A 21,656-nucleotide genomic window follows, 5' to 3' on the forward strand; every position below is an offset into this window, starting at 1 on the left:
TCTTTTTCCTCTCACATTAAAAATATGCCCCTCGTTTTGAATTCTCCCACCTTATCTTGTAACTTATTTTATTTTGAAACTGAGCTTCCTGGTTCTAGGTTCTCTCACGAGAGGAAAGAATCTCTCAGCATCTGTTCTGTCTGCATTAGGGCTAACTTGCCAAGCCCTCTGACAATCTTCTACATTTTAATAAGATCACTTTTCAATCTTCTGAACTGCAATAAATATCAGCCCAATCTGCTCAAACTTTCCTTTTATAAAATTCCCTTTATCAACGGAATCAATCTTCTTTGAACAGCTTCCAGTGACCGAAACTGTACATAAAACTATGGCAGAGGTCATGAGTTCAAACCTTGTTATGACAAGTTGTGAAGTTGAATCTAGTAAACCTGGGGATTTGTGAAACAGTGCCAAGAGTGTTAACTGCTCAATTGTCAGAAAAACCCGACTGGTTCATTTATTCCCTTCGGCCCTACCACTTTTATCTAGCTAGCATTCGGTGTAGTCAGCTTTCAAAGCCTCTGAAACTGCTAGAATGGAAAGTTGCCTGTTCCCCATGAACCAACACCCAAGTGTGAATTGTGCCCACAAAAACAGCTCACAGGTTAGAAATCCAGCAGTGAGTGGCTCACCTCCTAACACCCAACTCAATTCACCATCTACCAGGCACAAGGAGTGTGATGCAATACTGTCTGGATGGATGCAGTTCCAACAACACTTGAGAAGCTTGACAACATCCAGGAGAAAAGCAGCCCCACTTGATTGGGACCACATCCACAAACATCCATTCTCTCCAACACAAACGCACAGGGGCACAATATGGGTGGGCCACTTGCAATATGCTTTGCAAGCTCACTAAGACATCTGGAAGGACAAGGGCAGCAGATACATAGGAATACCACTCCATTCTTTCAAGCCACTCACCATTCTGGCTTGGAAATATATCATTGTTCCTTTAATGACCCTGGGCCAAAATCCTGGAACACCCTCTCTAACAGCATTTGTGGGTCCTACCTACACTCTATGGACTACAGAAGCTAAGTTTGCCACCAACGTTTCCAGGGTATTTAGGAATTGGCAATAAATGCTGGCCCAGCCAATGATACCTGCATTAGTGGTAAAAAGATTACATTTAAAGGGAATGATCAAATGTCACAGAGCCACTTACCAAAATCTCCTTGTGAGCCATCAGCACTGCAAAATTGGTAAGGTGGCTGCAGGCACAGGCTGTGTGAGTTCTGTTACTCTCTATCAGACGACAACCTTGTGTTGACCAAAACCCCATCATGGTTCGTTCTGAGTAATTCCAGAATGAGCAGTTTGCATTGAAGTGGTTTTTCGACTGAAAGAGCAAAGATATCAGCTAAATGTTGGGTCTCCGAAAAAAATACACAAAATTTCAGTGTGTATCCAAGCCTTTCCCATTTACTCCATCCTAGAATCCTAGAAAGGCTGTTACCCTTTCTTATCAATTCCATCCGTTGAATTCCAGAGTCTCTTATCCTTTCCTATTCACTCCTATAGAATCTCATAGCTTTTCCATTCACTCCATACTATAGAATCGCTTAGGCTATTCCCCTTCCTATTCACTTCATCCTGTAGAATCCCATAGGTTGCTCCCCTTCCTAATCACTCCATCCTATAAAATCACACAGACTCTATCCCCTGCCTATTCAGTCCATACCGTGGAATCTCATAGGTTGTTTCTTTTTCTAATCACTCCATAATATAAAATCCCATAGGCTGCCCCCTCTTGCAATTCACTCCATCCAATAGAATCCCACTCCTCCCATAGGACGTCATAGGCTGTCCCCCTTCCTATTTACTTCATCCTATAAAATCACACACACACACTTCCCCTTCCTAATCACTCCACACTATAGAATCCCACAGGCTGTTCCCCTTCCTATTCACTCCATTCTACAGAATCCCTTTGGCTGTTCCCCTTCCTATTCAGTTTATGCTGTAGAATCGCATAGGCTGTTTCCCTTCCTATTCACCCCATCTTACAAAATCCCATCGGTTTATCCCTTTCCTGTGGTGGTGGGTCAGGGTGCGATGCTCTTCACAGGGGAGGTGTGGACTTGATGGACTGAATGGCCTGCTTCCACACTGTGGGGATTTTATAATTCTATTCACTCCATGCTGTAGAATTCCATAGCCTGTCATCCCTTCCCATTCACTCCATTCTACAGAGTACCATCAGCTGTCTTGCCTTTCCCAATCAGTATAGTCGGTTCTGTTATAACTTGTGTTACTTCAACATGAGTTGGCTTTAACGCAATTAAAGAATTTAGACCATTACTTGCAGAACTTGAACTTTCCTTACCTGTATTGGTAGTAACGCGATTCTGGCCCCATTAGTTTAAATAGTGTGGCCTTTGTACGATTTTCTTATAACAAGAGATTGCACGGGAACTGAACTATTGCGTTATATTAGAACCGACTGCATATCATATAGAATGTCAGCCTCAAACATCCTTGTTATTCACTGCCAGTGTTAGTATTCATGGAAAATGTGCATATTGTGCATATAGTCTATGAGGACTTATACTCATGTAATACCTTTGACACAAAGAAACATCCCAAGATACTTCATGGAAGCATTATAAACAAAATATGACACTGAACTGTAAGGAGAGATTAGGTCAGAGGACCAGAAGATTACTGAAAGAGCTTGGTTTTAATAAGTATCTGAAAGGAGGAGTGCAATGTAGAGGTGTGTCTGTATTTATGTCGCTCAGTATGCGTGTGTGTATGTGTGTGTGTATATATGTGCGTGCGCGTCTGTGTCTGTGTCTGTGACTGCAATGTGTGTTTGGAAGGGGATGTAGGGGGCTGTTGGAGAGATGTAAGGAAGGAACTCCAGAGCTAGGGCCCCAGGAAGTTTAAGGTTCATAGTGTCCACTGGTGGAAAGATTATGATTGGGATACCCAGGGACCAGTACTAGAGGAGAGCACATACCACAGGGAGCTGTGGGACAAAGAGACCAAGGATTTGGACGATTTTGATAATGAGTTTCAAAATCAAACTTGCTGGATTGTGGGTTAACATCGGTCAGTGAGTATAGAAATGGAAGGGGAGTGTATTTCCTATGAGTTAAGACATGGTGACAGAGTTATGATGGCCTCAAGGTCTGAAGAGGGTAGAATGTTGGAGATGAGCCAGAAGTGATTGAGTGTAGATACAACAGAGGCTTCAATGAAGATTTCAGCAGAAGATGAGCTGAGTCACGTGAGGTTGAGGATGACAATAAAGTGGAAATAATCCGATTGACGATGGTGTGAATATGAGGTTGGGAGTTTATCTCAGGATCAAGTGTGACACCAAGATAAATAAGCATGGTAGCACAGCTGACATGGGAAAATCCCAACAGTGGGGAGTTGAGTGACCAGTTAGTTGCTTTAGGGTTATGTTCCCTCTAATTTTGTTTTCTTCTGCAGGGACCTGTGAGGTCTGTGCATGACATTGACTTCCGAAAGTGAAAGTTGCTGCTAGGAATGGTGTTGGCACACTGATTGTGGTATGCAGACTCTTGGAGTGGTTGTGCAGGTTAGTGAAAATGTTGGTTGAGGGTTGAAAATTGGTCGCGAGCTCTCCTTCAAATGGCATCAATGAGATCTTTTCCAATTACCTAAACGGGGTAGATGAAGGCCTCAGCTTAACAGAGCAGAACATGGAACCCTGATGAATGGCACTGAGCTGTCAGCACAGATCATTCAAACAAGGGCTGCAGTGAGGCTTGAATCCACAACCTTCTGCTTTGATGGTATGAATGTTATGAGTTGAACTAAAGTAAAAGCCCAGATACTGTTGGAAAAATGCATGCCTGTGAGAGGCAAGGACCTCTATTGTATTGAACCTGCTAGGAAATGTCATAGTGCAAGATAGAGCGACAGGACAAAATGTGATTTAATTAGATTCACATATATCACAATGATGTAACTGATGATATGCCTCTGAGATCCACAAGAGAGAAGACACTAGTCTAAAATGAGTATATGAAGATGGAGGTCTTAGACCACAGTGTATGGATGTAAATAAGGGGTGTTACAGTCCTTAAGGAGTTGAAGAGCCAAACTCAATGGGAAGGAGTGAGCAGCCTCAGGGACAGTGTACATGCTGACACCCACAGCCCAATATACTCCAGACCAGTATTTCAAAGTGCAGGTTGCAGGATTAGCTTAAAGCACGAGATAATGTAGAATGTATCTTGGCTAATGCATTAATTCAGAACAAGGTACCAATAGATTAGTGCAAGTGTTATCTCATAAACCAGATAGGACATAGAATGGCATGCAGGAAGGAAAATGTTTACGTTGATAGAATGTGTTTCATTCATTCATGAGATGTGGGTGTCACTGGCTAAGGCAGTCTTTATTGCTTATCCCTAATTACCCTTGAGAAAGTGATGGTGAGCTGCGTTCTTGAACTGCTGCAGTTCATTCAGTGTATGGAAACCCCAGTACTATTCAGCAGAGGAACTTTCCAGAATTTTGACCCAGAGTGAGTGAAGAAACTTCCTCCAGCAGCAATACTCAGTACCGGCAGTGTGTATCATCAAAGCTCCTATCACCTTCAAATGCACAACCATTATAACATAGAAACATATTCATATACATGGGATTGTCACCATCGGTAAATTGCCCTCCAAGACTCACACCATCCTGATTTGGAAATATATTTTCCAGTATCGCTGGGGATGGTCTGTAGTGGTTTAAGAAGGGAGCTCTCCACTGCCACATGAAGTGGCAATTAGGGAATAAACGTAGAAACACAGAAACTAGGAGCAGGAGTTGGCCAATTGGGCCCTTCCAGCCTGCTCCACCAATTAATACAATTATGACTGATCATCCAACACAGTAATCTCCCCCGTACCCTTTGAATGTTTTCAAGAAGGAGTTGGGTATACTTCTTAGGACTAAAGGGATCAAATGTTTTGGCCTCAACTGCTTTCTGTTACAGTGAATTCCACAGGCTCACTATTCTCCGGGTGAATACATTTCTCTTTAACTCAGTCCTAAATGGCTGTTCCATATTTTTATATGACTATAAACGCTGGTCTAGTCAGTGACGTCTACATCCTGAGCGAGAATACTAAAGAAATATGGTGGACTGTATGGGCGATTGAAACAAAGTACCAGTGTCTTCCTAACTGCTCTAGCCTGTCCCCTGTAGTCTGCCAGGATACCTACATCGAGGTGCTGCAGGGTGAAGATCACTGGCTCAGTGAGGAAGACCCGACTTGACTCCTTGTTGATGGAAGCAGCAATGATCTGAGAGTTGACGACGATGGAAGTGCTCTGGCTACTGACATCTGTGCCCATTCTCACTGTGGCATTCTCTGTTGATAGAAACTGGCCCAGGTTGTTGTACAGGATTAACACCACCTTCACAACCCCTGTGGGAAACAACAGCAGGTAACAGTGAGTCCTAGTTGGTTCAATGAGGCTTGAATGAACTTTCAGGACTGTTTGCTAAATCTGTTCTTTACCCAGTAGGTTCTTGTACCCCCAAAACATTTACTGTGCTTCCCCCTCTAACTCACCCCCCAGGGAATGTAAGTGTGCTTCCGTCACGTTTTTGCTCTTTGTAGAAACTGGAACAAGCCATTCAGCCCCTCAAGCTTGTTTTGTCAGTGCTCTCCAAAGGCTGAGGGGGTGACCATTTGGGTCTTATACAATGGTGCAAGGTTTTGCTCGAGTGGATACAGCTGGACTAGAAGCTATCACTATAAGATGGTCATCAAGAAATCCAATAGCAAGATTGGAGATAAGTGTCGCTATCCAGAGAGTAACTGTGGAGGTTGCAGCCACAGGGGGTTGTTCAAATGAACAGTATCAATGTATGTTAGACAACCACATGAGGGAGATTGTAATACAGGGCTATGATGGGAGATTTAGATGATGACAGAAGGTAAAAAGTGTCATAGATACATAAACACCAGCATGGACTGGTTAGGCCAAATGGCCTATTTTTGTGTCATATATCATTTTTAATTTAGTGTGATTCAGTAAGATCCTGGCTGATCTGTCCCATGGTTCCATTAACCAGTCACTACACCCCACATTCCATGGTACTCAACAAAGACTCTCTCTCTTGGTCTTGAAATTTGTCATTTGTCATCCTCTGTCACTTCCACCCTGCCTGCCCCCAACCTCGTCACTGGACTGTTGTCCAGGCATGTTGTGGCATGTTCTATATTTCACTAGTCTTTGTATGAAGAATTCCTTCCAGTCATTACTTCAGCGCTTATGTCAAGTTGATGTTCTCTTGTACTGAACTCAACCCTTACCACCCTACCATCACCACCAACCCCACACCCCTGAACATACCACCCCACCCAGGAAGTCATTCTCTATCTGATTTATCAAATGCCTTTATAACTTAAATGTACCATTAGATTATTTCTCAATCGCCTGTACTTGAGGGAACAGAGCCTTTTACCCCCAGTATCATTCAGCCGTCTAGCTCTCAAGCCCTCATGGAGCTCAAACGACAACCTGGTCTTGTGACCGACTGGTGCCAGTACCTATGGCTGCTTGAAACTGGGACCATGGGCTACCCTGCTGCCATGACCATGAGTTGCTAGGACCAGGTACTGCCAATTTTCTTGACTTTCCATTTACAGGATTCAGGATGTCCTGTTACTAGGGTCAAGGAATGCTTGTTGCCATGATGATCACTAGCTGGGACCAAAGATTGCCATTCCCATCACTGACTGTAGCCATGACTACATTGTCAGTATCCAGGGCTGTCCATTGCCAAGAGACTTGATTGTTGGGGCCAACTGTTGCCAGGACCTGGTACTGCCCGTTGCCAGCCAGTGAGACTTCCAGTTGCTTGCCCTCATGTTTCACTTGTTGCTCTGTGAGGGTCTGTGGTGAGAGTACCAGTGTTTGTAGGTCTCAGTTCATAGCTGTACAATCATTGTCTTTGCCTATACAAGACAGACAAAAAATGGAGGGAATCTTCAGGCAAATGATAGAGACAAATACTCAAGCCAGAAGGATTTGAGAGTGTGCTGAGGGTGGGGTTGGGGAAATTAGAGAGAAGGTTCTCTTAGTCTCCTTTTTTATGATTGGATAACAGTGTCAAGGTCAGAAGGGTCTTTCAAAGGAGGAGGAATCGCACTTCGATTAACAGATCAACCCTGTTTCTTTGAATTTTTATATTCTTTTATGGTTTGTTGGCATCACTGGCTAGGCGAAAATTTAGCACCCATCTCTAATGGTCCTGAATAGAGTGGTTCGAGAGGGATTTCAGAGGGTAGTTAAGAGTCAGCAACATTATGTGCTATCTGGAATCACACATAAGTCAGATTGGTTGACCAATTTCCTTAAAGTACGAGTTAACCAAGTGAGCTCTTATGACAATTGTCAATAGCTGTCATGATTCCCAAATTAGTTTTCAATTCTAGATTTCAAAGAAACAGTTAAATTCCACTAGCTGCCTTGATGGGATTTGACCTATTTCCCCCCAGAGCATTAAAATAAAACAAACAACTGTGAATGCTATATTAACTCTGCTTTCTCCTCACAAGTGCTGCTGAGTTTTGCCAGAAATTTCTGTTTTTATTTCAGATCTCCAGAGCATTAACTTATGTCTCTTGCCATTACCACTGTACAAACAACTTTTCTAAATACAATGGGTGCCCCTCCTTCATACAGAGGCCTTGCTTTGGGAAGATTATTGTTGCAATGGGGTGGTGGTGCTGGGGAAATAAAGGGAGAATACATTTTGTGAACCTGAATGGTCTCCACTCAGCCAACACATTTCTGAAGTGTGGGAGTAAACTGCGAGTTTTGAGACGATTCGTAGCTTAGGTTGAGATTTCGGATGTAGGTTTGCTCACTAAGCTTGAAGGTTCATTTCCAGATGTATACAGTCTACCTTGTATCCACACTTACCATTGCGGCTGTTCTGTTTGATGGTGTTTGGCGAGATCTGGATAAAGCTTTCTGTCAGATAACCATTTGGAAATGTCAGCTCCTTCACCTGCTCTTCAGTGTTGAGCACACAGACTTCAAATACTGTTGGAAGGAGAAACATAGAGAGAAATAGAGAGGGGATTGAAGGGAGAAGGGGGAGTGAGGTTTGAATGAGTGAAAGGAGAAGCATAAGTTTCGAGGGTGAGATCAGAGGAGAGGAAAGGAGCAGGAGGTGGGGAGAAAGAGGGAGAGGAGAGAAAGTGGAGCAAGGGACATGCGAGATAATGGGAAGGGGTGGTGGAGAGGGAGATGAAGAGTGAGGAATGGAAAGAAAAGGAGAGAGGACAAGAGTAGTGGAGTAGAAAGAGCAAGAGAGAATAAGAGGAGAAAGGAGAGGCAGAATGAAAAAGGGGAATGGGGATAGAGGGGTGTGAAAAGGAGAAGAGGTGAGAAGAAAAGACAGTAGAAGTTAGGAATGGGTGAAGGAAAGAAAAATTTGAAATACAAAAGAGGGCATGAAAGACCAAGACAGTGTATGTGAGAGACATGATCAGTTGAAACAGACAATGAAACATACAGGAGAAATGGTCAATGTAGATTAAGGGAGCAACAGTGGAAGAGAGAGCACCAGAGATCCCAACAAAGAGGACAAAGGACAGGAACAGAAAAAAGGACAAAATGAAGAGACAGATCAATAAAAAGAACCAAATAAGCAAGGGGACAGAGAACAGAAAAATAGTAACATAGAAATGGGTAGACAGTGTGAGATAGACAGAGAGAGGAAAGAGAAACATTTTGTGGTTATTCTTTGGGAAGAGGACTAGGTTTCTCATTTCCTCTATAAATGCACAGAGGATAATTCAAGTCCGAAACAGCCTTCAGATCTCAATTATACCAACAGACGTTGGCATTAGATTAATCGGAGTCCAGGCAGGGTAGGATGTACAAACAGAGTCTGTGGTGAGTGGAGGTAAATCAATTCACAGATGGCTGCTGCGTATGAAGTACACAGAGGGACACAGGGCTCGTGTGGCAGTAAAGATGTTCTGTCTGATGATAACAGATCTCTCTGTGACAAAGTGAGGCAGCACACATGACAGGAAGACAGTGTTCAGAGAAAAAAGGAGGAAGACAGTGGAATTAAACTAAGAATGCCAAGGAATTTAACAAGGACAAAAACGGGGTTCAAGTTACAAGGCATGACTTTGGAAGGTTGGGCACATCTGCTCTCTGATTAGAAAGAAACACTGGTGGTGATTTAAACTGAGGGTTACCCACACCTCCGAAAAGGGGTGAGGTTGAGAAGGATAATCCTTCATGGTAACCTCAGCTGCTGGGAAATTTGAACCTTCTGTTGAACCTTCATTGAATCCATGCTGTTAGCATCACTCTGTATTACAAACCAGCTGTCCAGCCAACTGAACTAACCCACCCCATTTGGGTGGGGGTTGTGGAGGCTGGGGGAAGCAAGAGATTAGAGCTACGAGTGTTAACAATCATAAGATAACCCCACCCCTTTCAGGAATCCAGGGCTTGCAAATAGGTCACTAACTTGTTGTTACCATGGATACTGCACACCCCCATCAATACTCACCGACATTCTGAGTTGTGGTGTTGACTCGAGCAGGCACTTTGAGGTTGTCTGCCAGTAGGAAGGCCCCCTCCTCCAAGATATCCAACAACATGGTTGCTGTGTGAACCTGCTCCGTGGTGTTCATATCTTTCCATGATTCCAGAGCCTCTGGTCTCAGTAGGTTATCGACAGTTTGTACAACAGCCTGCAAGCAAATCACATTTGTATTAAGATCATGGACTTTGGGATTGAGTTGCCAACCTCTCCAGCATTGCTCTGGAGTCTCAGTAATAAGTGAACAATCTCTGGGATATGATGGAGAGCACAGTCTATCGCCATACAGAACACCCCAGCCCAGACAGTCCCAATCTCTGCTCTACCAGGCTAGATTAGACCAGTGCAGCGCACAGTGGCAGCAGTGTGTACTGTCTACAAGATGCACTGCAACAACTCATCCAGGCTCCTTTGACAGCATCTCCCAAACCCATGACCACTACCATCCAAAAGGACAGGAGCAGGAGATATAAGGGAACACCACCATACTGACTTGGAAATATTTCATTATTTCTTCAATGTTGCTGGGTCAAAATCCTGCCTCTTCCTTCCTAATGGCACTGTGGGTGTCCCTAAATCACAAGATGCACAATCGCTCTCCTTCTTGAGGGAATCTGGGGATGGGTAACAGTGAGGCCTACATCCCATGAAAGAATAAAGAAAAAGCTGCAATATGTTTTTATGCCACCACCTGGTGATCTTCAGATCTTCAGATAGAGTGTTCCCACTTGACTTCTTAGGGTGTGGGGGTGAACTACAGACAGGGAGAGGAAGGAGGCTGTGTTGAGGAGGTAGAAGAGGTTACAAATAAATATCCAGCAACTGTGCAAAATCCATGAATCCAACCCCAACACATTCACACAAACACTCACGTACCTCTATGTACGCTCTGCAGGTCCTTTCCCGTTTCTGTATCTGTGCCCGTTGGGAGAGAGAGAGGAAAACACAACATTTGTCACACATTCTCTGAAACTGTCACATGCAGAGGAAGATCCCACTGCTGTGAACCACCTTCTCTGCTCTTCTAAATTGTTGACGTCCTGAACTCTCTTTTGCCCCAGATACACCATTGTGCCCCTCTGTACCATGAGGTGCAGTGTTGGGCTGAGGGCAAACATAGTTGAACCTGCTGCACCATCCCATAAGACCATGGCTGAGCTTTACCCAAATCCCAATATCCCACCTCACTCTTTTACCCTGGCCAAACAAAGAACGAAGACTGATTAACCTTAGCTCCAGGAGCTCCAATTGTCCTCTTGTATTCTTGGCCTTACAGGAAAGAAGAGATCCCAGGTTTCTTTGGGTGAAAATATGTTTCCTGTATGCGTTCGTGAATAGCTTAGCCCTAATTTTAAGATTATTACCACTTGTTTAGGACTTTTCCCACTGCTCCTTAACCAAGGAGAGGGAATAATTATCATCCCCTGTTATATTTGGAAATGAATGCCCTGGCAGTACTGGACCTCAATTCTGAGATATTCAGGGTCGAACCAGCATCTCTCATTTGCAAGTTGTACTGGATTTTCCTTCTGGGTCACTATAGTTACTCCAAATGTGGTTAGATCTCCTTGCAATCCTCTGTATTCCAGTGAGTACACAACCTCTGACCACCTTCATATAACCATAACCCTATTCTGAGTTTCAGCATCATTGTAATAAATCTGGATGCACTTCCTCAGAAATTGATCAGTTCTTCAGTGATGGAAACTGGTGTAGTGGTCTAGGTCGGGTCTAACTTCAGCTCCTGAGCATTTGTAGACTAACTTCCTAATCTTTATGCATTGTAGTCCTCTTGCAATGAAGGTCAAAATACCAGAAGCTTTTCCAACTACTTTCCATATCAGTCTCCAAGATTTAAAATGCCTCAAATTTAATTCTGTTCCTTGTATTTTCATTATTAAAAATGTTCTCTGAGGTCTCAAGTGATGACCTCATGCCTACTGACACTCAACTCCAAGTGTTGTTTTACACATTTTCTTCCTCCTCCACACTGTCAACCTTTTCTCTCCAATTCCACTTCACAGTGCAAATAAATACTTCCATTATATGCTCTGCATTAATACAGAATCTTTGCTCTTGCTATTTCTGGAGCATGTTTGAAAAGGCATTCTTTCAGCTGACACCCACCTCCCACTATACAAGCTGTGCAAGAAACACTCACATATTGTGATAGTTCATCTTAAAAACTGCTACTGTGAACTCAGTTTCCAAGATTAATATATATTCCTCATCCAGCTACAGCTGCTGGCCACCCCTTCTCTCTCTGGTTGCTTTAAACACTTTATCTATTTAGTGAATAGGAAGGGGACGATTAGGATAGGGAAGGAGGGGTGAGGCAGAGAGTGGACGTTTGGAACGGTGGATGGAGTGTCTGTCTGGTCTGTTTTCTCCCTCTTTCTTTCTCTGTGACATGCATTCTATTTCTATCTCTCTCCAGTCTATGTTCTCTTTATCTCTCTGGTCTGATGATATTGTCCCTGCTTTACCTTCTCTCCATTCTCTTTAATGTTCATTCTCTTTCTTTCTTCTCTCTTTCTAGCCCCCACCACTCCTAGTTTGCATTAACTCTTTACTCTGCATTCTTTCACTCCAGATTGTACTCTCCGTATTTTCGCTGTCTATTCTGCATTCACTTCCTTTCAGCTCTGCATTCCCTTGTACTCTCTTTGATCTATGTTTTTTTCACTTCACTGTATTGCCTTCGTCTCTCTCTTCATTCTCTCCCTCTTTCTCTTTTTCTCATCACTTTGCATTTTTTCTGTCAGCTCTGGATTTATGCCCTTTCAGCTCTGCATTCGCTCTTTCTTTCTGTTCTCCATGCTCCACTCTATTCTTTCTCTGCCATATATTCTCCTTCTCTCTTGTTTTCCACTCTGCATTCTCTTTCTTTACTGTGTATTCTCTCTCTTTTACTCCCCACTCTGCATTCACTGTTGCACTCTTCTCTGTGTAGTCTCCATGCTCTGCATTCTTTATCTCTCCTCTCTGCAGTACCCCAGTCCTCTGAACTGCAGGTCTTGTGAATGCTGACTGTACCCTATAATAACAGCAGTCACCATTAAGGAAAATAGCCCAAACCTTGTTGTAACTGCGTCCTGCTGATTCCTTGTCGCTGGGTCTCAGAGCCTGCAGCTGGGCGTCAAGAATATCCAGTAGTTGCTCCATCAGTTTGACAGAGGAGCTGACATCGCCAGCATAAATTGGGCCTCTAGTGTGCCGGGACAGCTCATTCGCAATGTTAGCTGCATTCTCTCCACTCTTAATCTGTCAAAGCAAGGTCCAAATTATGCACAATCAGTGCTGGAAGATCCCAGAAGAAAGAAAATACTGGCTCATTGTGCTGGGTGGACTGGAAATCATTTCTCAGGTACGTGAGGTGAGTTGGACCAGTTAGAATCATAGAATCTCTACAGTGCAGAGAAAGGCCCATCAAGTCTACACTGATCGTCAAAAGGGGAAATCACATCCAGAACCCCCTCTTCCATTCCCATAAGGAGCTTTTAACCATAGAATCCCTTAAGTGTGGAAACAGGCCATTTGACCCAACAAGTCCACACCAACTTCCTGAGGAGTAACCCACCCAGACCCATTCCTCAACACTTACTCCTGACTAGTACTCCTCACCTACACATCCCTGAACATTATGGGCAATTTAACATGGCCAATTCACCTAACCTGCCCATCTTTGGATTGTGGGAGGAAACTGGAGCACCCGGAGGAAACCTATGCAGACACGGGGAGAATGTGCAAATTCCACACAGACAGTCACCCGAGGTGGGAATCAAACCCAGGTCCCTGGCGCTGTCAGGCAGCAGTGCTAACTACTGAGCCACCATGGCTATCCCACCTCACCTACACATCACTGGGATACTACAGGACAACTTAGCATGACCAATCCATCTAACCTGCACCTGGAGAAAACCCACATAGACACGGGGAAAATGTGCAAGCTCCACACAGTCGTCGAGGGCGGAATTGAATGTGGGTCTCTGGTGCTGTGAGACAGCAGTACTAACTGAGGCGTGCCAACAGTTTGTCTCATTTTCCAGATTTACTGTATTTTCTTTCTCTAGTGATTGAAGTATCTGCCCAATGAGCTTTTGCTGTATCTGTGCCCAATTCATACCCAATAGATGTAAATCAGAGACTCAGTGATTCCTCTACCTGGTCCAGCTCCCCACGTTTGTGCACCCTGTTCTTGCACTCTCCCACCAATCCAGGACCTCAAGCCGTGCTGTGCCAAGGAGAGATCAGCACTGGCCACGTGTAGAGATGGGAGAGTGGCAGGGCTTTGGTAGATGACCCCTCCCCACCCAATTAAATCCTCTTCCCACCTCCACATGCACTGCCTCCAGGAGTCACAAAGTCATAGAGTCAAACAGCATGGAAATGGACTGCTCAGTCCAATCGTCCACGTTGACCATGTTCCCAAAGTAAACTAGTCCCATCTGCCTGCGCTTGGTCCATTTCCCTCCAAACCCTTCCTATTCATGTACTTAACCAAATGTCTTTTAAATGATGTAACCGAACTTGCATCCATCACTTTGGCAGTTCATTTCACACACAAAGCAATCTCTGTGTAAAATAGTTGAAGATTCTGCCCCAAGTTGCCATTCCTTCAGTGCCACTGTGTTAAAATCCCAGAATTCCCTCCTTAACAGCACTGCAGGAGTCCCTACAACAAGGACAGGGCCTGCAGCAGTTCAAGAAGGAAGCTTACCAGCAGCTTCCTCAGGGCAATTAAGATAGGGCAATAAATGCTGGCCCAGCCAGTGATACCCACATCTCATGTGGATGAATACAAAAAATGAAGTGCCAGTGGAATCCTGACATCGTACCCGAAGAGATCTGGATTGTGTCTTTTTGTTCTCGGTTCTCCAAGACAGAAAACATTTTCTCTCTGTCCTACCATGCCAAGTCCTCTAATCAGGGTGAGCAGTTCAATTCGATTACTCCTCCATCTTCCAGTCTTTTTTGAAATAAACATTAACCAGGTTAGACAGCCTCTGGTAGGGCACTGTGATGATAAATCAAAATGTCTCCTCTATCTTCTAATCTGAAGGAAACACTAACAGACTGTATGCAGCATGTCTTTATAATTCAAACCTTATTGCACCAGTGTTATTGGAATGAATTTGCACTGTCCTTTAAGGTTCTTCTTCTTGAATTGTGATACGAAATGGAAGGGAACAGTGTTGATGGGATATAAGCAGAGCTGTTAGCTAATCTCCAGCCCTTTGTATTCCAGCTTCGAGACTGAGGCCAACATTCCATTTACCTTCCTGATTTCCTTTCAGACATCCCCCCCTCCCCAGTAACTCAGTGATCAAAAGACAATTAGTGACAATGCTATAAATTGGACATTAAAAACACAGAGTTGATGAGGCTTGAAATATTAACTCTATGTTTCTCCACTGACGTTGCCAGACCTCCTGAGTATCCCTAGCATTCTGTGTTTTTATTTCTGCATTTGACCCTCAGGTCTCCCTCTTTCATGATTACCTTTTGTGCCACTTGGTTTACCCAGGGCGAGGTGCAGTTACTCAAATCAGGGCCTCTTGGGCTCCAAAGTCCAAGTGAAAGGAGACAGAGGTAGGAGGCGATACCTGTAAGACAGAGAGAGAGAAAACATGAGAGAGAAAGTAAGAACGAGAGAGAGAGAGAGAAATAAGAGTCAGTGAGTGAGTGAGAAAGAAAGGGAGAAAGTGAGTGAGGGAGGGAGAGCAAGAGAGAGTGACTGAATGAGAGAGAAAAAGAGTGAGACAGACAGAGTAAGGAAGAGAGCTAAATTGAATGAGTGCGACGGTGAGAGAAAAGCGAGTGAGTGAGCAAGAGATAAAAAGAGAGCGAATGAGTGAAAGAAGAGGGAATGAGTGAGTGAGTGAAAGATAGAGAGTGAAAGACAGCAAGAGAGAAAAAAGGTCAGAGTGAGAGAGACTGAGACAGTGACTGAGAGCAAGACACAGAGAGAGAGATAGTGAGAAAGAGAATGAGAAAAAGGAGAGTTCGAGACAGAAATTAAGAGTGAGAGTGTGTGTGTGTGAGAGAGAGAGAGAGACAGAGAGAGAGAGAGAGACAGAGACAGAGAAAGACAGACAGTTAGTACAACTACATGCAGTTATCTCTGCAAATGTATTTGTTTCTGTGGCCAAAACAGTAGCACTAAAGACTTGAAGAGTGAACAAACTCCCACTTCATTACCTTAGGCGTTACAATACATATGAAATGCTTGGGTTCTGCATTCTAACTGTAGTGTTTTCTGCTGTTGTCCCTCATATTGTCTGACCATGCTCTTCCAGATGGAGAGGTCAGGGATCGGGGGTTGGGAAGTGCTGCTGAAGTAGGTTTTGCAGTTACTGTAGTGCACCTTGTGTCAGGTAGAGGAGGAATTGTACATTTAAGATGGTTTATTGGCTGTTTGCCCCATGGACTGGAAACAGAGGGGTAAGTGTCAGACAGTGGGCGGCACGGTGGCACAGTGGTTAGCACTGCTGCCTCACAGCGCCAGAGACCCGGTCGGCGGGTCGGTGTGGACTTGTTGGGCCGAAGGGCCTGTTTCCACACTGTAAGTAATCTAATCTAATCTAATCTAATCTAAAAAAAAATGGGGCTGTGCTGGGAATGGCATTCCCTATCCTGACAGTGCTGGGAATGGAGATCTCTATCCATACAGTGATGGAAAAGGAGTTCTTTATCCAGGCAGTGGTGGGATTGAGGGATCTCTACCCTGGCAGCGCTGGGAATGGGGTTCTCTATTCAAAAAGTGCTGGAAATGGGGCTCTTATCTTGGCAGTGCTGGGATTGGGGGATCTCTATTCTGGCAGAACTGGGAATGGTGGAACTCTGCCCAGGCTGTGCTGGGAATGGAGAAACTGATGCCAAGTAGTGCTGGGAATGTGGGAATTGGTGCCAGGCAATGCTGGGAATGGTGGGACTCTACCCAGGTAGTGCTGGGAATGTGGGAATTGGTGCCAGACATTGTTACGAATGGGGAACTGGTGCCAAGCAGTGCTCGGAATGTGGGAACTGGTGCCAGGCATTGCTGAGAATTGGGAACTAGTGCCAGGCATTGCTGGGAATGGAGAACTGGTTCCAGCTTGTGCTGGGAGTGCTGGGAATGGGGGAACTGGTGCCAGGCAGTGCTGGGAACGTGGGAACTGCTGCCAGGATTGGGGAAACTGGTGCCAGGCAGTGCAGAGAATGGGAAAACTGGTGCCAGGCAGTGCTGGGAAAGGGGGAACTAGTGCCAGGCACTGCTGGGATGCAAATCCTTTGTGTGTTGACAGATTGAGGATCGATCAGTTGTGCCCATCAGCAGCGATAGGCACTGGCAAGCTACCTTTCTCCCCCAGTTTACTAATGCCAGCCTCATACCCTTAGTCCCTTTGGGACATGGTCTCTCCACGAGTACACCTTGCTGTGTCGATGGCCACTTGATGCCTCTGGACTCTGTTGACTCACAGTATCGCTGTGGTGATGGCTGTTGGTTGGATAGGGGTGTCCGCCTGGTACTGGGGACATTTGGAGTGATGGGCCTCTGCTCCGGTACTAGCTGGTTAATTGCACCCACAGCGATGGTAGTGAGCGGGGCTTTCCTGGTGGTGGTTGTCGTGGTTACCATGGTTGGTTTTGCAGCAGCTGTATTGCTTGTGGAAGCCACTGTGACTTGTGCTAAAAAGAAACAAAACACTTGACAATTAGTTTCTACACTAACCACGGCCAAGAAATCAGATCCAGGCATAGTGAAAAGATTTAATGAAATTCCCCAGGAGCAAAGAGCAGAAGAAAGAGCTTGCATTTACATAGCACCTTTCACAAAAAAGGGACAAAGGATAACCCAGAAAACTACAGGCCTGTCAGTTTGACATCAATAGTGGCAAACTGATAGAGGCCATAATATGAGATAAGGTAAATATCCACTCTGAGAAAAATAAATTAATACTAGACAGTCAATGGCAGGTCATTTCTGACAAATTTAATTGAGTTCTTTGATGGCAGTGGTGTTAGTGCTGTGAATGTTATAGATTTGGTATTTCAGAAAGGATTTGATATGGTAGGTTTTGTAGCAAATTAGAAATGTTTGGGATTGATGGGTCCTTGGCAGCATGGATTAAAAGTTGGCCAAACGATAAGACACAGAGAGGAGGTATAGATGAGCATTTCTCAGATTGAAAAAGGTGTTCTCCAGGGGTCAGTGTTGGGACCCTTGCTTTTTCTGATTCATATAAACAATTTGCAGATGACGGCAAAATCTCTAAATTTGCAGGAAGAATAGAGAGAATTGTGAGGATGATGCTGAGCGACTTCAGGGGGATATTGACAAGCTGACCAAATGGGCAGACACTGAGATGATGAATTTCAATGTAGAGAAATGTCAGGAAATGCATTTTTATAAAAGAAACACAAGAGACAATACAACTTTGAGGAGCAGCAGGATGTCGGGATTCAAGTGCATTTCTCTAAAGGTGGCTAGGCAAGTTGAAACAGCTGTTTGAAGGCTTATAGGATCCTTGGATTTATAAATAGAGGCATAGAGTATAAAAGCAAGGAAGTGATGCTTCCCCTCTTTAAATCATTAATCAGACCATATTTGGAGTTTAGTTCTGCATTTAGTTCTAGACACCTTATTTAAGGAAGAATGTTAAAGACCTGGAGAGATTTAAAATGAGGTTTACAAGGATTATACAAGGAATGAAAAATTTTAGATATAAGGAAAGATCAGAGCAATTGGGCCTATTCTCCTCAGCAGAGAAGATTAAGAGGTGACCTCATTTTAGTGTTCAAAATTATGAACAATTTTGATAGGGTAAAGAAGTATATTTTGTTTCCACTAGTTAGTATGTCAGTAACTAGAGGGTCACAATTTCAAGATTGTCAGCAAAGGAGCTAGGAGTGAGATGAGGAGAAACTTCTTTTCTCAGAGAGTTGTTAGGATTTAGAATGTGCTGCCTGGGAGAGTTGTGGAGGTGGATTCCATATGATGTTTCAAAATACAGATGAATAGATTTTTGAATGTGATGAATTTAGACAGGTATAGAGATAGGGCCGGAGAATGAGACAGGGCATCCTAAAGTGTTTTACACCCAATGAAGCATTTTGAAATGTAATCACTGTTGTAACGTAGGAAATGCACTGGCTAATTAGTGCACAGCAAGCTCCCACAGACTGCAAAGTGATAAAGACCAGATAAACCGCTTCAGCAATATTAGTATTATTAACTGTCTTAGCAAAATTAGTATAATTAACTATTTTAGCAATATTAGTTGAGGGAGAAGTAGTGGTCAGGACTTTGGGGAGAACTCGCCTGCTATTTTTCATGTCTTGCAACAGGATTCTTTGTCTTCACCTGAGAGAGTAAATGCACTTTATTTTGCATGTGGAAAACACAATCTCTGACAGTGCAGCACTCTCAGCACTGCCTTACAACATCATCCCAAACCTGGTAAATACCGCAACATGCAAAAACAAAACTCTGTAATCCCACACGAGTGTCTCATAACACAGCAAACATTTCTCACAATCCTCACCGAAATCCCCATATGACTTAGAAAGACTAATACACAGGGGTGTCCCAATGTGACAGATGTGACTCCTTCAACAAGTTAAACTTCTGGAAATGGCAAATATCTGTTTCTGGAGACCGCAGAAATACCATCAGGAATACCATTAGAGAGTACTTGTTGAACAGCAGATGGGTTAGCTTAGTTGGCTGGATAACTGGTTTGGGATCCAGAGTGACGGCAACAGTGTGGGCTCAATTCATGCATTGGTTGAGGTTACCATTACCATCTTTCTCAACTTTCCCTCCACCTGAGATGTGGTGACCCTTATGTTAAATCACCACCAGTTCTCCCTCTCTCTCTAATAAGACAGTGGCACTTGACCTTGACTTGTTAAATATCGGAAAACAGTGATATGCTGATAATGCCACTACACTAATAATCCTAACACCCATCTTCACACTCTGGAGGATTGTGGGCTTATATCCAATACAACTGAATTTAAAATCAATTAATGAAAATCTGAATAAGATGATAAAACTACCATTTGTAAAAGCTCATTTGGCCCTCTAGGGCAGGAAATGTGGAATCCTTACTTGGTATGGCCTGCATGTGACTCCACTCCCACGGCAATGTGGTTGACTCTTAACTCTTAAGGACAATCAGTTCAAGTGCCCTACCCAGAGGGAAAACCAGGAACACTTACAAATGAATGTCCTGGCCCTCCATTTAGAAGAATGAGATGAATTGGATGACTCAGTCTATTTTGTTAGTTTTATTGTTTTTTTCCTTCAGGTTAGGGTCAAGCTACAAATGCTGCTATGGCTAGTGACACCCACGTCCAATGAAAGAAGAAAGAATTGTGGGTTCCATTGTCCTTTCAAGTTCATGAAACTCAAAAAGGCTTAAACTAGAGCAAAGAATTGAGGACTTTCAAATGTAAGGCTATTTCCAACACATTTCTTTTCCATCTTCTGTACTAGTTAAAAAAATTGGCACCTCAGAACCATCGTTGCCCTCTGTAGTCCCGTCCACAGTCCTGGCCACATCCCCAGATCTGAATTAATCAGCAACTGTGGTTTCTTCAGTTAAGTGTTTAAAATTAAATTGATTTGTTTCGGTGCACAGATGGCCATATTTTATATAATATCAAATAATATAAAGACAGCAACTTTTAAAAACTTGCAGATATCATTTCACAGAATTGTAGATCATACAGTACAGAAGAGGCCCTTTGGTCCATTCAACCTGTACTGCTAAAGATACACTACTATCTGCACTGGTCCTACTTTTCAACACTTGGCCCATAACTTTGAATGTTATGACACTTCATGTGCTCATCCAAGTACTTTTTAAATGTTGCGAGATTTCCTGCCTTAACTACCTGTCCAGGCAGCACATTGCAGACCCCCACTACCCTATGGCTGAATACATTTTTCCTTATGTCCCTTCTAAACCTCCTGTCTTTCACTTCAAAACTTTGCCCCCTTATTATTGCCTCTTCAACTCGGCTGCTTCCTATCCACCCTGTTCATGCCTCTCATAATCTTATACACCTCAATCAGGTCACCCCTCAACCTTCTCTCTTCTAAAGAAAACAACCCAAACTTGTCCAGACTCTCTTCATAACTGGAATGCTCCATCCCAGGCAAAATCCTGGTGAATCTCCCCTGATCCCCCTGCAGTGCAATCACGTCCTTCCTATAATGCAGTGACCAGAACTGCATTCTGTACCGAGTTGTGGCCTAACCAAAATTCTGTATAGTTCCAACATAACTGGCCTATTCTCATAACCTATGACTTAACTTATAAAGGCAAATATTACTATGCTTTCTTAACCACCTGATTAACCTGTCCTGCCACTTTCCGGGATCTGTAGACAAGAGTTCTATGTTCCTCTGAGCTTCCTCGTGTCCTGCCATTCATTGAGTATTCTTTATATAAGGAACTAGTGAATGCACATCAATAGAGCATGTATGGAATGAGCTGCCAGAGGACGTTGTGGAGACAGGTACAATGTCAACATTTAAAAAACATCTGGATGAGTATATGAATAGGAAAGATTCAGAGAGATATGGGCCAAATATTGGCAAATGGGACTTGACTAATTTAGGATATCTGGCCAACATGGGCAAGTTAGACTGAAGGGCCTGTTCTCATGCTGTACATCTCTATGATTCTATACCTAACTCGGAAATGGCTCTGTATAGGCCTCAGAAGTAATTTTCAGTTATTTAAAATTGCATTCCTCAGATAGTTCAGTTGAATGGATGGCTGGTTTGCAATGAAGAGCAATGCCAACAGCACAGGTTAAACATCCGTACTGGCTGAAGTTACTGCCTTCTCAACCTCATCCCTTGATGAAGTCATCTCGAATCAGAGAGCAGCCCTATGGTCGTTCAGGACTATGGTTAGAAGAGAAGAATCCTGACAGAGTGGAAAAAGGCTATTCAGCCCAACAAGTTCACACCGACCCTCCAAAGAGTAACCCACCCAGATCCATTCCCCTACATTAACCCTTGACTAATGCACCTAACCTACACTTCAATGAACACTATGGGCAATTTAGCATGACCAATTCACCTAACTTGTAGGTC

General features: G+C 43.7%; 1 protein-coding gene across 17 annotated transcripts in view; it reads right to left on the reverse strand.

Annotated features, from left to right (window-relative positions):
• The window catches only part of LOC122552175 (adhesion G protein-coupled receptor L1-like), a 588,240-nt gene that overhangs the window by 87,844 nt on the left and 478,740 nt on the right, over positions 1-21,656 (reverse strand). For 12 of the 17 annotated variants that reach the window (XM_043694724.1, XM_043694735.1, XM_043694723.1 and 9 more), the window contains 8 exons: positions 16,934-17,230; positions 15,062-15,165; positions 12,638-12,823; positions 10,436-10,474; positions 9,527-9,710; positions 7,912-8,034; positions 5,197-5,402; positions 1,169-1,342 (listed from right to left, as the gene is read on the reverse strand). In XM_043694724.1, coding sequence (XP_043550659.1) covers positions 1,169-1,342; positions 5,197-5,402; positions 7,912-8,034; positions 9,527-9,710; positions 10,436-10,474; positions 12,638-12,823; positions 15,062-15,165; positions 16,934-17,230 — 1,313 coding nt within the window. The remainder of the gene's footprint in view (positions 1-1,168; positions 1,343-5,196; positions 5,403-7,911; positions 8,035-9,526; positions 9,711-10,435; positions 10,475-12,637; positions 12,824-15,061; positions 15,166-16,933; positions 17,231-21,656) is intronic. The other 5 variants (XM_043694732.1, XM_043694736.1, XM_043694725.1 and 2 more) reach the window with 1 other exon arrangement.

The sequence above is a fragment of the Chiloscyllium plagiosum genome, chromosome 8 (genome assembly GCF_004010195.1).
Source record: "Chiloscyllium plagiosum isolate BGI_BamShark_2017 chromosome 8, ASM401019v2, whole genome shotgun sequence".
Classification (NCBI taxonomy): Eukaryota; Metazoa; Chordata; class Chondrichthyes; order Orectolobiformes; family Hemiscylliidae; genus Chiloscyllium; species Chiloscyllium plagiosum.